General features: G+C 35.9%; 1 protein-coding gene across 1 annotated transcript; it reads left to right on the plus strand.

Moving 5' to 3' along the window:
• Window positions 1-1,390: 1,390 nt before the first annotated feature.
• LOC129748937 (death-associated protein 1) lies at window positions 1,391-13,085 on the plus strand. Its single transcript, XM_055743747.1, has 3 exons — window positions 1,391-1,707; window positions 12,131-12,219; window positions 12,283-13,085. The coding sequence occupies exons 1-3, from the start codon at window positions 1,662-1,664 to the stop codon at window positions 12,445-12,447; spliced, it is 300 nt and encodes a 99-aa protein (XP_055599722.1). The 5' UTR covers window positions 1,391-1,661; the 3' UTR covers window positions 12,448-13,085.
• Window positions 13,086-13,598: the final 513 nt, after the last annotated feature.

The following is a 13,598-nucleotide window of genomic DNA, read 5'->3' on the forward strand; positions in this document are numbered from 1 at the left end:
ATCAAAAAGAATGATAAAAAAATGTTAAAATATATTAGAAAAGTACTTTGCCATTTGCCACCAGCCAGGGGCGGTCCCAGAGTTGGCTCTTGGGAAGGGGGGGGGGATGTATAACTTTTGCTTCGAAGGGTATTTGGGTACGAAAAATGGTTCTATAAATATTTGGTACCCCTCCCTTCTTCCAGTGGAACGATAAAAAGGGGGAGAGGACTCCTTTACAACTTTCAGCACAATATTTCTCGTTTAAAAATCTTCTAGAGGGAAAACTTCAAGGCGGAAGGGTGCTTCCATACATTACTCGGGAACATACCCAGCCACTGGCATTAAATTTGAAATGGTAGGGTATTTGCGTAGTATTTTATGAATATTTAGTACTACAGCTCCTTCCAGTGGGAGCAGGAAGGAGAGAGAGAGAGACAAGAGGGAATGCTTTACAATTTTTCGCATAACTCGAGAGCTAAAATCGTACAAATGGAATCAAATTTGGCATTGGAGAGCTTTTGGATACGAAAAATGGTTATTTGCTTATTTGAGACTCCTTTCTCCTTCCGTTGGGGATAAAGTTAGGGGAAAGCCCCCATACAATTTTTTTGCATAAACCAAAAACTTATCTAACAAATAGAACCAACAATTACATGGGAAACCAACAATAACATGATATGGGAGGATTTTGGATTGCGAAAAAAATGGGATCCCTATCTTCTTTCAGCAGTTGCGGATGGGAAGGGGAACGGAGGGCTTCCATACAAATTTTTTTTGGCCTCAATCGAGTTTTTATCAAACAATAGAAACCATATTACGTAAGAGAGGTTGTATTTTGAGACCCCCCCCCCCCCCCCCCCTTTAATCTCGATCAATTATCAGACAAACAGCTTTTTTTGAGGAAATCCCACTTTTGATATTGAGATTGAGCAAATTATTATTATATACATAGGATATTAAATTTTGAAAAAAAATTGTTCGACTTTTTTGTTACATATCGGATGCTTATTTTCAATACGCCAGTCGCTCTGTCTCAATTTTTTAGGTTTAATTACTGACACTTTACCATCCTTGTGGCATTTGTGTAGACGTCTCAATATTATGTGATATAAATTCAGTATTAATATTTTAAAACTGTGACTATTTTCTTGTTCAACACTTTAATGCATTGCATCTTCAAAAGGGCCCAACGTGCCCCAACTTAATACAACTAAAGCGGAATCGCGTGTAGTTGTGTTTCAGTTCGATTTCCAGCAGACGACGTTTTCATGTCTGTTGATACTCCCCATCGTACACTTCGCACACTAGTCAAGTGGAGTGGAGTCTCCCCAACCATACCCCACATACAACCATGCGTAGCTTAACAAATTGTCTACGCTGGACGACGAAGCAAAACGAAGCTGCATGCACAAGTAGGTAGAGGTTGAAACATTTTCCTTCCGATAATAATCGCCATTCAGTTCGGTCTGCCCGGACTGTAACGTGTACTATTCTTGTTTGCCATCGTGGAGGTTTTTCTCCTATAGATTCCAGCTAATTTAGTGTTTTGGATAATTTTTGGTGGAATTTTTAGCGACACCTCTGGATAAGCGGATATAAGGAAGCAATTTCTCAAAAACCTTTTGGAATATCACAAGTCTACACCCTTGCCGTATTCAGCTCGATAACCTGACGGAAAAATGGCTGATGACAACAAAGGACTAGTTGCTGGTCATCCCCCAGCAGGTAAATATTGCAAAGATCGATATTTTTCCAACCCTCATAGGCCTTGGTCGTACGAAAATTTAGCAATACACATGGCTCGGTTATCTTTTTTATTCTATCCTCTTATTTGCTAACTTCTACCAGAAACATGTTCTATGCTGTTCTAATTGAAAGAAAAATAGAAAACGTCGAAGCATCTTGCTAATCGCTTCATTTGACCCTGGAGGCTCTGAGTTTCAAGTGCAACGTAGTATTATTTTTCCACCTTTGCCCAGCCAGAGAGTGTATGTGTCTTCTTTTTGGCTCCACTCATCCGTGTCCGACAACAGCCCAGAATGGCTGTGTGATGCGATATCAATTTTTGTTGTTTTTTTTTCCTAGCAAGAGCTCTCTTGTAATCTGTTGCAGAATGTGCACCTTGATTCAATGACTAAGTTTATAAGCTTAGATCAATAGAAAGCGTTTCATTGTTCTGTGAAAGGAAGCCAATTTTGGTCTTAGATTAATCATAATCATAATGGTTGTTATGATTGTAAGGTACACCAGGGCTAATGGGAACGGGTTTTCAAAAAGATCAACTTTGATAATTTTAATTTTAGAAAACATATACAGCTGAACCTGGATAAGCGAGAGTCCAGGGGACCGAACTTTTTTTTTCGCTTAAAAAGGTTTCTCACATATCCAGGTTTACTTTTATAGCGGTTCTGGAACAATTCTACTTACTTATAGAGGTTTACTCAACTCAGTCAAAATACCTTCTTAAGAACTAAATAAAGACATTATAATTGGAAGAAGTACATATAGTTGGTATGGAGTCCCTTAGAAAACATAAATTTATTTATTTATTTGGATCCTAGGCTTTAGCCTTTTATCTAAATTTAAACTTAAACTAACACTTCTCATTTTAATTTGTTGTAAAACATCTTCTAACACTAGTTTTAATTTGGTCTCTGGACTTGGTCAAGTTGATTTCTTCGACATATGCGTTGTGAAGTGCCATCATTCTATACATAGTTTCGTTTCGCGCGTAATTCTGGATCCTATTTGTAAGTTGAAATGGCCTCACGATGCGCAAACTGCTGCGTCCTTCGTTGGGCGATTTCTGGGAAAGCATATACGGCGAATAATACCTCCCACTTGCTAAATCCTTCAGAAACAATACATCGATTCATTTTCTTCGATTTTCAAGCGAATCTAATCCAACCAACATGCACAAGGCTCGGTAATCCGGCATTGTCTCTTGCCATCCAAGTTTTCTCAGTGCGTATTTAAGGAATTTCTTTTGGACTCTTTCTAATCTTTTAATGTGGACGTTGTAATAATACGGTTGCCAAACAATACTTGCGTACTCAATTGTTGTACGGACTTATCCAAGATAGATTTTCACGATAGTATATGGGTCATTCAACTCATGACAAATTCTGCTGATCATTCCAAACATAGAGTTTGCTTTGGCCACAGAGAACTTTGGCTACCACTTGTTCTATATGTTTCATGAAATTTAGTTCTTTGTCCAATTCGACTCCAAGATCCTTTACCGATGTCTTCCTGGTAATTATCAAGCTGTTTTTCAAGCGATACTCGTTCATAATGTTCGTTATTTTCCGAGCACATGATATAACGCTGCACTTGAATACATGAATTTTCAGTCCATGGCTTTTACAACATTCTGAAAATCGGTATAGCGCATTTTGTAAAATTAAGCAATCCTTCGGAGAACGAACGGGAAGGAATATTTTAAGATCATCTGCATACAAACACGTCCTGTAGAACCTCGGGAAACTCATTCATAACAGTGATGAAAAGAAGGGGTCCCAAGTGACTCCCTTGTGGTACACCACTTTTAATCAAGAAAGTACTGGATCTGACGTTTCCTAACTTTACATATTGAATTCTTTGAACGAGGTATGAACGTATCCATTTGAGACAGGTACCACCAATTCCATTTTTACAGAGCACGGAAAGTAAAGCGTTGATTTCGATCACTGGGGCTGCCTGATTTGAATTTGGTTATTCTACAATGGTTAAGCAATATGCCGTAAACGACAGTGTAGAACAACAAAACATTAAAATCCAATGCACATTCGACCGAGCGATAACTTTCGTTAATGTTATCAAAAACTCCAAGATTGCTCAAAAATTCTAGCATAGAACGTGCACGTGAATTGGCTATGTCGTATATAAATCTCTGAATTGTACAAATATCATGCTCCATTCAACTTTTAACAGTGATTGAGAAACAGCGACCTCATTGAAATGTTTCATATCGATCATTACCTTATGTTCATGCGCTGACAGTGTGTCTTCGTACTGGAGTTTAAGGACTAATGTGATAAAATGCCAAAAAAACTCGAATGAATTCAATAGTTTTTCTGCTTATGATCAAGGATTGTCTAATACGAAAGATCACTTTTAATTTATTCTTACCGAGTTTATAGCAAAGCAACGTGTATTGACTATGTTTGTCACTCTAATCATTCTCATACTTGTTCCTTGTACATTTAAAACATTTCCTAAATTTTTGTTTTTTTTTGGAAAATTATTTTATGGAACAATGAGAGAGAGAAACCCCTAGTGTTAATTGCATACCAAAGTTGTTATTCTTGTCGTTTTAAGAAGTATAAAAAATGAACTGTCTAGAACCCTAACTGCTGTCGAATCGTTTATAAATAGACAACAACAATGTTTTGATATAGCAATGTCAGTTTCTCTTGATACCACTTCGTCAGTTTGGTATCAGAAATCAGTTTCGTACCACAACTTGAGAGGTTTTTGACTCTCGCTTGTAGAGGTTTTGTTTTATAAAAATTGCGGGTCCTGACAAATTCTCTCACTTATCTAGGTTCGACTGTACATTGATTAAGCTTGTCGGACTGCCCGATTTTATCCGGACTTTCCCGGATATTTGACACAAAAATTGAGCAAAGCACGGTCCGGCCAGAATTTGGGTTGCCAGAATTTCGTTGTAAACTCAAATTAAGTTCTTAAAATTTTTATTTTTGCGTCTAAAACGCAATTTCTTAGCATTATGTTTTAAAAATAATCAAGATTGGCTGAAATCAAAATATAGATATATGACTTAAAATCTGCTGATGTGTTTCGATGAAAAAAAATATTTTTTAAGTGTTTTTCTTCTTGACTTCTTTTTCGAGTAATTCCTGAGTTTTGATCAAATTTGCCGGATATTGCCCAGATTTTGGGATGAATATTATGTATGATAGTAAATAGCCCAGTTTCGTCTGGCCCGGAGACGTGCGAGAAAAAGTTCTGTCAACCTTAACATACATAGATACTGGTTCCAGAACAATTAAGTGCTTTTCATAAATTTTCGAATACAGCCAAATAGTACGGAATAACGAGAAAAAAAAAGTATTGTGTAAACACCAAGTCTATTAAAAATCGTCCCCACTAACCCCAGGTAGGAACTGATACAAAACTCTTAGTTTGTTAGATAATCATTATTTTCTTCACTTCAAACCACCGTTTCTTTTCCCAACTTGTTATTTCAAATGTAGGGATTGTGTCAGCTAGCTAACTAGTTTAAACTAGGTAAATTGCACCGGAAAATGATGCACATCAACTAGACGTCGTAGTTGAAATGGGACGAAAATAAAAAGTCAATTGTTTTCATTTATTGTTAAAATTGTATCATTATGCAGTAATTGGAAAGATTACAAGAAATTTAACATCCTGGAACATCCATCGTCCCCACCTACTCCGGTGTACCTTAACCCTCTACTGCATGGACTTTGAATTCGTTGAGAACTTTTTTTTACATAACTTTGGCAATGGATATAACTTTATTGACCGCTAATTAAGCAATTTATGCCAAAAAAAAACTTTTTTTTTTCATTAGTTTTAGATGAGATTTGTATTTTAAAGGTAATTTTTTTCATGACATTATTTTATCGGCTATATCGGTGCAATATTATATTATTTGAGAAAGAATATAAAGATTATAGACGGGTAGAAGATTAGAATAAGATGAAAGATGTTGAAAATGAGCGAAATCGTAATTTTAATTTGGAAAACTTTTCATCACATTTCATCTTTTTGTTCCTCAACGAACAGTTTTCTTCTAGCCCTAAGGAACTCGACATTTGAGCTATAATACTTTATCAAACTGCTAAATTTCTTCATTAACATAACGTGAATTGATAAACCATAGATTCTAGGCTGAACTTGAATCCAAAAAGCAGACTTCTTATTCAAAAATATTGATTTTTTAAAAGTCAAACGCTATTTTACACCTTTTTTGAAACCTTTGGAATGCTAGAAAATGCCTAGAAATGCAGTTATCTAATCAAATAGTTCGTAGAAACAATATAGGTTTTACAAAGTAAATTTTACGAAATAATCTTGATATTTGTAGAAAAAAACATAAGTGGTACTGTTCTTATTTCGCACCCTTTTTCCACATTTTTGGTCCTCAACGCCAATTGCTTCATCAAGAAAAAAAAATGTATGCTTGATTTATCCGTTGTACAATTTAGAACAAATTGTAGTAGAAAATTTTGATGATTTTCAATGATTCATATTTTTACAAGCAAAACTCATTGTGGTACTAGGTATTCATGTTTCGCTCACTGTATAGTTTTGTGTTCATAAAGCTTGCTTCATTTAGAATTGGAACAATTTTTTGCTCATATTGTGGCGTTCCTGGTGGACGGATTTGGAAGGTCTTGGCGTTCACGTGTTGGGATTATTATTAGCTTCATGTATGTATTTTTAACATTCCGCAAATCGACTGTACTTTGTAAACAATAAAACAAAGCCGAAATAAGGAAAAAATTGCACAGTTATTTGGAAAATCTATTGTGGTCTGCATCTAGACTAGCTTAACAGCTGAAATTGCCGAAAAATATCGTTTGGCGTGATAGCAAACAGTATAAGGAAACATTGATAGTACCGTGAGGAGAATTCGACTCCGGAAAGGGATCAAGTCGTATCGAGCTAGCAAACAGTTAAATCGGGCCATAAAACAGAATAGTGTGGTCAAAATCCGTGTGTGGAACGTATAGCTTCCAGGTGCTGGCCAAGTTCAACAGACGATGAAATTGATGGACGATGAAACCTATGGCTGACTTCGGGCAAATCCCAAGTCAGAAATTTTACTTGGCAACGGCTCGGGAGGATGTTCCAGCCAAATATGAATTTGTTTTTGCCGACAAATTGTCACGAAAATTTATGATTTCGCTGGCATTTGAAGCTGTGTCAAAAAACACGAAAGTTTTCGTTACAAATCTCGAAAATGACTTTGGAACTATACCGAAAAGAGTGTTTCCAAAAACGAATTTTGTCGTTCATTCGATCCCACGACCATCCCGTAATGTTTTGGCCATATTTGGTCAGCTATCATTACAGCAAAGTCGTTCAAGAATGGTATGCAGAGAAAGGGGTCCAATTTGTTCCGAAAAACCTTAACCCACCAAACTGCCCCCAGTTCCCGCCTATTGAGAAATACTGGGCAATCATGAAGAGGAGACTCAAGGCAAAGGGAAAGTTTGTCAAAAACATCAATCAGATGGAGACCTGGTGGAATAAGATAGCTAAAACGATGGACGAAGAAGGTGTGCGCCGCCTACAAGCCCCTTTACAGGAAAAAATCGAGAATTCTTTCGGAACCGAGACGAATAATTTTATCCGTATTATTTCTCAAAAGTACGAAGAAAACGTTACATTTGTATTAAAGAGATCTTGAATTCAATATTAAACAACTGAAATACAGGCAATTGTTTTTGTTCCAATTCTATCTGAAGAAAACTTTAAGTTTCAGAACAAACAAAAATTTATAAGCTTTGGTCGCCCATTTGGACTTCTACACGATATGTATAAAGTGTTAACAGTTGCTCAGGTTGCTCATCTTTGATGCTTTTTGGCGGGCTCTGCAACACTTTCAGGCCGTTGTAGAAAAAAGGTCTTTTTCCCTGTGATCTTCTATTGTGGTAACAGTATACCTATGTCATTTAGGTACTTCAAAAAATATGGAGGGAATATTCAATTTTCAATTTTGTGAACAAACATTATGGTGTTGTAGGCAATCCTCTGCCTAACCAATAACTATGTCAGCATATCGGGCATCATGACACGAGGAGTGTAACAATTGCCTACACAGTATCGTTCAAAATTCTATAGAAACTAGAGTAAACACGCACAGATCTTTAATTTGGCATTTCCATAACTTTTGTGTCTTGCTACTATCTGACGAAATTTGGCGTTTCAAAAAAAAAATGTAGTGAAGTTATAGTAGTTGCACGAAAATTTGATTGCTTGGTATACTTTTCTTCAAACCGTAATATTTCACATTTGACCATTTTTTCCTAATTTCCACTGAAGGATTCTTGAGAATTAGAGAAAACATGTCTGCCGTAGTATTACGAAGTCACGAACATAAATTTTTATCGGTTTTGACATTTTGACGTCATTTTATGCAGTTTTCTAGTAGCTTTCAAATGCTCTGAAAAGTGTTTTGATATTCTATTTAGTAAATTCAGAAAAACGAAGTGACAAATTTGCCATTTTGACGCCGATGTGACTTGACTAATATCCGTTAATCCATAGAAGAGATACGGAAAACTCTAGCACATTGTGTTAAGTTCCAAAAACCTAGTATCAATGAAAAAAACAAAAAGAAATTTACATTTTCTTTGAAAATTGCATATCTCAGAAACCTACGAATATAAACCATGGATCATGTTAAATCTGGACGCACGCGCAGAGTATATCTCGGAGCAGTGTAAGCAAATAAAATTGTTTTCATTGCACTTTAAAGGAAAAATAATAAAAAAATATTCCGATGTTGTTTTGATGAAATTTTGAACTTTTCATCGAGTACCACTCATTATAATTTGGACACCCTATTCGCTGACCTCAGCGGCCATTTTGTTCCACGATCTCTTCATCTCTGTTGCATCCAGAATCCCGAGTAGTCTTCTTCATCTTCTGCTTGACAAATTTTTCGATAGGGCGGCATTGAGGGCAGTTGGGTGGGTTGATGTCCTTTTCGACAAAATCCACCCGTTGGCCCGATACCACAGCAGTATCTCTTTGCTGTAGTGGCAGCTTGCCAAATCTGGCGAAAACTTTACTGGTCCTTTGTGAGATCTAATGTACGAAAAAAAACGTTTTTCAGGCACTCTTCCTTGTACATTTCGGAGTCCATGGTCTTGTTTTTCACAAAAACCGGGGTTTTCCGTCCGCAGCTGCACCTCGACCAGTGTGGCTTTTTAAAATTTTTGGCCAGGAAGCCGCCCAAAATCCATCTTCACGTACTTTTCGTCATCCATGAGGATGCATCCCTCGTACTTCGTTAGAATCTTGTTGTATACACAGTACACGAAAATTACCGAGTTCGGTAATTTTTTTACCGAAATCCTAACATGTGTGAATCGTTAAACTGTTCGGTAATTTTTCGGGTAAAAAATAAACGAACTTCGGTAAATCGATTCTTTATTTACCGATGTTCGTTTATTTTTTACCGAAATAATTACCGAGCAGTTTAACGATTTACACATGTTAGGATTTCGGTAAAAAAATTACCGAACTCGGTAATTTTCGTTTACTGTGTACATAACTTCCAGGCCCGTCCTTTGGCTTCTACATGCTTCTTCAATGTCTTGTTCGATTGCTTACTGGCCCGATAAGATTGTATTGCTTCGCACAGACGAATCCTTCTGACGGTGCATCGGTCGGCATTGAATTTCTTGGCGATGTCATAGTCCGACTGCCCTGGGTTTACCTTGATCGTTCTCAATCAACACCTTCAAATGCAGTTTCCGATCCTTAGGTCCACTATAACGCTTGGTATGAACTTGTCGATCGATAGTATGCATCTCACGGAAACGTTTGAGAACGTTGTACACGGTCGATTTGACAGGATTTGACCATCTTCACAGATTTGAACCCGACTGGGTCGGGTTTTTGACGTGGGTGTACAAAATTAATTTTTGTCTCGTGGCTTCCATCACGTGTGACTTTTTTGGAACAAAACGAATCTTAATAGAATTTTCAGCACTGATAGAGAAAACATTTCCGAACAAAGTACTGTCGGAACATTCCAGATCCGACAACTACGAGCGCTATGGTATAATAAACAGTGCATCCAGATTTAAGCAGATCCATGCTTTAGTATCTTTGAGCTACAAAAAGTGCTGTGTATTATTTTGTAGAGTAAAATTTAATCTGAAATTTACAACATTTGAGTTATGCTTCTAAGTACAGCACACTTGCGGCAAGCGAAACAACGAGAATTCTCGTATTTGGTTCGCAATGTGTTAAATAGTCCCAAAATGTGTTTAATTTCAAATTTAAATTTAAAAAAATTGCTCAATACATGCTCAACACTTTTTCAAGGTATGCGAATTTAATTTTGGTCTTTGCAACTTTGGGACACCATAATGTACTAACATCTCACTCAGAAAAACAGCAAACAAGTACTTTCAGATTATATTTTAAAACAGCCATATATAATGATTTCAATTTCGAAACAGTGTTTCTTATTTTTGAGTTAAAAAACTTACTATTTTTGTATCGTATGTATTTTTGTATGTATAATTGTATCGCTAGAATTACTTCAACCATTAGCTTTTAATTTTGATTAGCATAAGAACATATTTAAAAATTGTTCAGTTAAATAAACCTATTAAATATATAAATTTCAAGATTGATCTCCAATTAAAATAGTAGGGGAGGAGCGGGCTATATGCGCCTATTAAGCAGAACACTGATTTAATCAAATATCACATCGAATATGTGTACAAAAACTATATACACGTGTGCAGGCATCTGTTTTCTATACAATGGAGTAATTTTAATGTTAAAATTTTCTTCTGTTTCCAAGAAAACGATTTTATTGTAAGTGTTGTCTAAAATGCCGAACCTCAAACCGTGCGGGCTAAATGCGCCTATTTGTGTTTTGAACAAAATTTCTGTTTTTTGGGCAATATTTCCGTATAATTTCATTGAAACTGCTAGAAAGTAATAATTTCCGTACAACAAAGCTGAAGTTTTATAAAAATCTATGTATATAATAATTTTATGGAATAAAACAAAAGTTAGGGTTGCCATACTATGGAGGCAGTTCATCCATGAGAAAAACATTACCAAATCTGTTTTTAGATCTTCAATTCTCTCTTAAGATGTTAGTCAGAGCTTCAATTTAAAGGTTCAGTGATAAAAATTATTTATTTATTCTATTTAAGGGGGGGGTAGGGTCTAACGGGTATAAAAAAATCACCATTTTCACGATTTTTTTCTAGAGCTATCGTTCAAACAAATGTATACAAATTTTTTGCATTATACAAAGCATTGTTAAAAGAACATTTAGTATTTTTTTCGTAGAAAAATATTGAAAAATGAGCCGGTGACGGAGCACTTTCGAGGATGCCTTTTAAAAAACAGGATTTGCGGTGGACACTGTATCTCAGCACAAAATCATCTGAAGTCAAAAAATCCGAGCAAAATATTTTTAATAGATGTTTTTCTGAACCCCAACGTTTTTATTTAACCTAAAAAAAATTTTATGAAATTTTTGTGGCTGTTTGAAGTAAAAACTACGATTTTTCACGAAAAAATCCGCCATTTTTCACCTGTAAAATCTCCCCAAAGTAAAAAAAAACAAAAAAGAAAAACGTTGGGGTCTGGTATTTTATATGTAGAAAATATGTTCCAAATTTGAAAAGAATCGGATAAGTAGTTTTCAAATGACGATGTCCACGGACTTTAAAAATGTGCTTTCGAGAAAAACGCGTTTGAAGTTTCTGCTCTTGCTTTCTTGCAGTATTAGATAGGAGGAGATGAAGGCCTATAACTTCTACAGTTTTGCTTCAATTGACTTGAAAATTTGACACAACATTCTTGAAATGTTTTACAATAAGAAAATAAAAAAATAAAAAAATCGATTTTTTGAAAGTGTTAGACCCTACCCCCCCCTTAACCTGTTATTTTAGGATAGAGGCATTTTACAAACATGATGGGGGCATACAAAAACACTCTATTATTCCATTATATTATCATTTTTAAACGTCCACAAAAGCTGAAATATGTTTAATTTCTAAGGTTCATTTGAGTAAGAAACAGAAACCATCCTAGTTTTTGTTTTAAGCTTCTTTACGTATAATTTTTAAAAGTCGAAATATTACATCAAAATGTATCAAAAACTTGTATAATTTTTTAATTTTTTTTTTGAGTTTGTAAATTCATAAAATTCTTTCTTGCCTTATGTTCTAAGCATATCACCCTCAAAATGCATTGGTCATATAAGCTGTCTAGTCAGCCATTTCATCAAACTGCAGTAGGGTCATTTAACCCGATAGGCCCATTTAGGAAACCTTTCCCCTAAAACCTTTGGAAAAATATCGAGCTAACCTGGCCCTGGTCCCATCACCTTTTGGCGTATAACCATTCGTTTTTTTTCTATAAATTTCTCTATTTTGCTGACGTTTAGTAAAAGCCGGTGGAATGAGGATCGTTCAGCACAAGACCCCGAACGCGGAACGGCCTGGCAAAGATCCAGTGGAGGTCATTGGACTGTCGGTGAGTGATCGCTAGACAATTTGACGGTCTCATCGTACCTGACCGGTTTTTCTGACATTTCAGAACCCAGCTCCAAACGTAAACACCGGCGAGGTAGTGCAGAGTGCCACCTCCACCAAGCAAAACGAACACTCCGTGGAGGCTAGTCAGGTTGCGCACGCTCAGAAACCACCGGTGCAGGTTCCTCAGAAGCCGGTCAACAACATTCAACAGCCACGCAAATGTTGAATCCGTGCGAACCGATTTCAATCCAATGTACGCAAGAGGATGTGTGCAATACGTACCTTACCAACATGCTTCTTCTTAAATAGGCTCATAATTGAAGCGCCCAATCCGCAAGGTTTATTTTCATGGGTTTTCGCACAGACAGGTTCTGTGGAAATGTTTTTTTTTTGTACGTGATTCACGTACTTTTTTGACAGTTCTTTTCTTATTTTTTCCATTTTTGGTTTTGGGATTGAATTCAAAATTAGCGTATCAAAATTTAAAAACTTAAAAATATGCTTTTTTCCTTTTTTTAATCAATATTTAATTTATAATGCTTATTCAATACGTCATTTAATCGCCTACTCAACAAGTAAGTTTCAAAGTTGTTTACACAAATAAGATCATCTTAAAAATATAAAAATAAATTTGTACAAGTTCTTCTTTTTTTGGCATTTTTGGTGGAATTAAAATTTAAATTCAAAATTAAAATTATAGCATAAGTGTTACGAGTTTGAATTGTAATAAGAGAGGGATGTTAAGAAAAGGAAAGCGCGTTCAACGTAGATTATCAAAATTAAGAACTGTATTAAAGTTGAAATTTTAACCCATATATGATAATGATAATAAAGGATTTGCTATTGATGAAGTAGCTTTTTAAAGCGACTACATTTCAATTCATATCATATCACCATCATTAAATTGCTTAGTTTGTCTTAAAAGTAACACCAATCTCTTATGTGCTCTTATCAGCGAGCTTATCAAAACAAAGCAACGAAATCTTTAACTCTGTTGGTCCCTTGATAACACATCAGTGTTACATTGTTTCATTGGCATTTACCTATTGCAATACCAGTCTGCTGAATTGAGTGTTTTTGCTATCGCCGTAACCCATTTATGGCTACTTTTAGCCGTACAATTTTTCTGGAACCTTGTAAATACAAATGTTTGAAAACATGACTTCAATAAGATTTTTCACCAAAAACTACTTGATCTACCACTATTTTTTGCACATGTAAACATGACATTACTCAGGGTGGCCACAGAACCGGGAAAACCGGGAAAAAACCGGGAATTGAAAATCGAACCGGGAAAACCGGGAAAAACCCGGGAATTTAGACCCAAAACCGGGAAAATTGACCAAAGGGAACCGAAATTCAGTTTTGGTTTCAAGA

Source organism: Uranotaenia lowii, chromosome 2 (assembly GCF_029784155.1).
Source record: "Uranotaenia lowii strain MFRU-FL chromosome 2, ASM2978415v1, whole genome shotgun sequence".
Classification (NCBI taxonomy): domain Eukaryota; kingdom Metazoa; phylum Arthropoda; class Insecta; order Diptera; family Culicidae; genus Uranotaenia; species Uranotaenia lowii.

What these genes read in the sequence shown, in the direction of transcription:
- LOC129748937 (XM_055743747.1), top strand. Translation starts at nt 1,662, where the DNA reads ATGGCTGATGACAACAAAGGACTAGTTGCTGGTCATCCCCCAGCAG. An exon ending in TGCTGGTCATCCCCCAGCAG is followed by an intron (nt 1,708 to 12,130) that starts GTAAATATTGCA and finishes GCTGACGTTTAG; the next exon opens with TAAAAGCCGGTGGAATGAGG. An exon ending in TGGAGGTCATTGGACTGTCG is followed by an intron (nt 12,220 to 12,282) that starts GTGAGTGATCGC and finishes CTGACATTTCAG; the next exon opens with AACCCAGCTCCAAACGTAAA.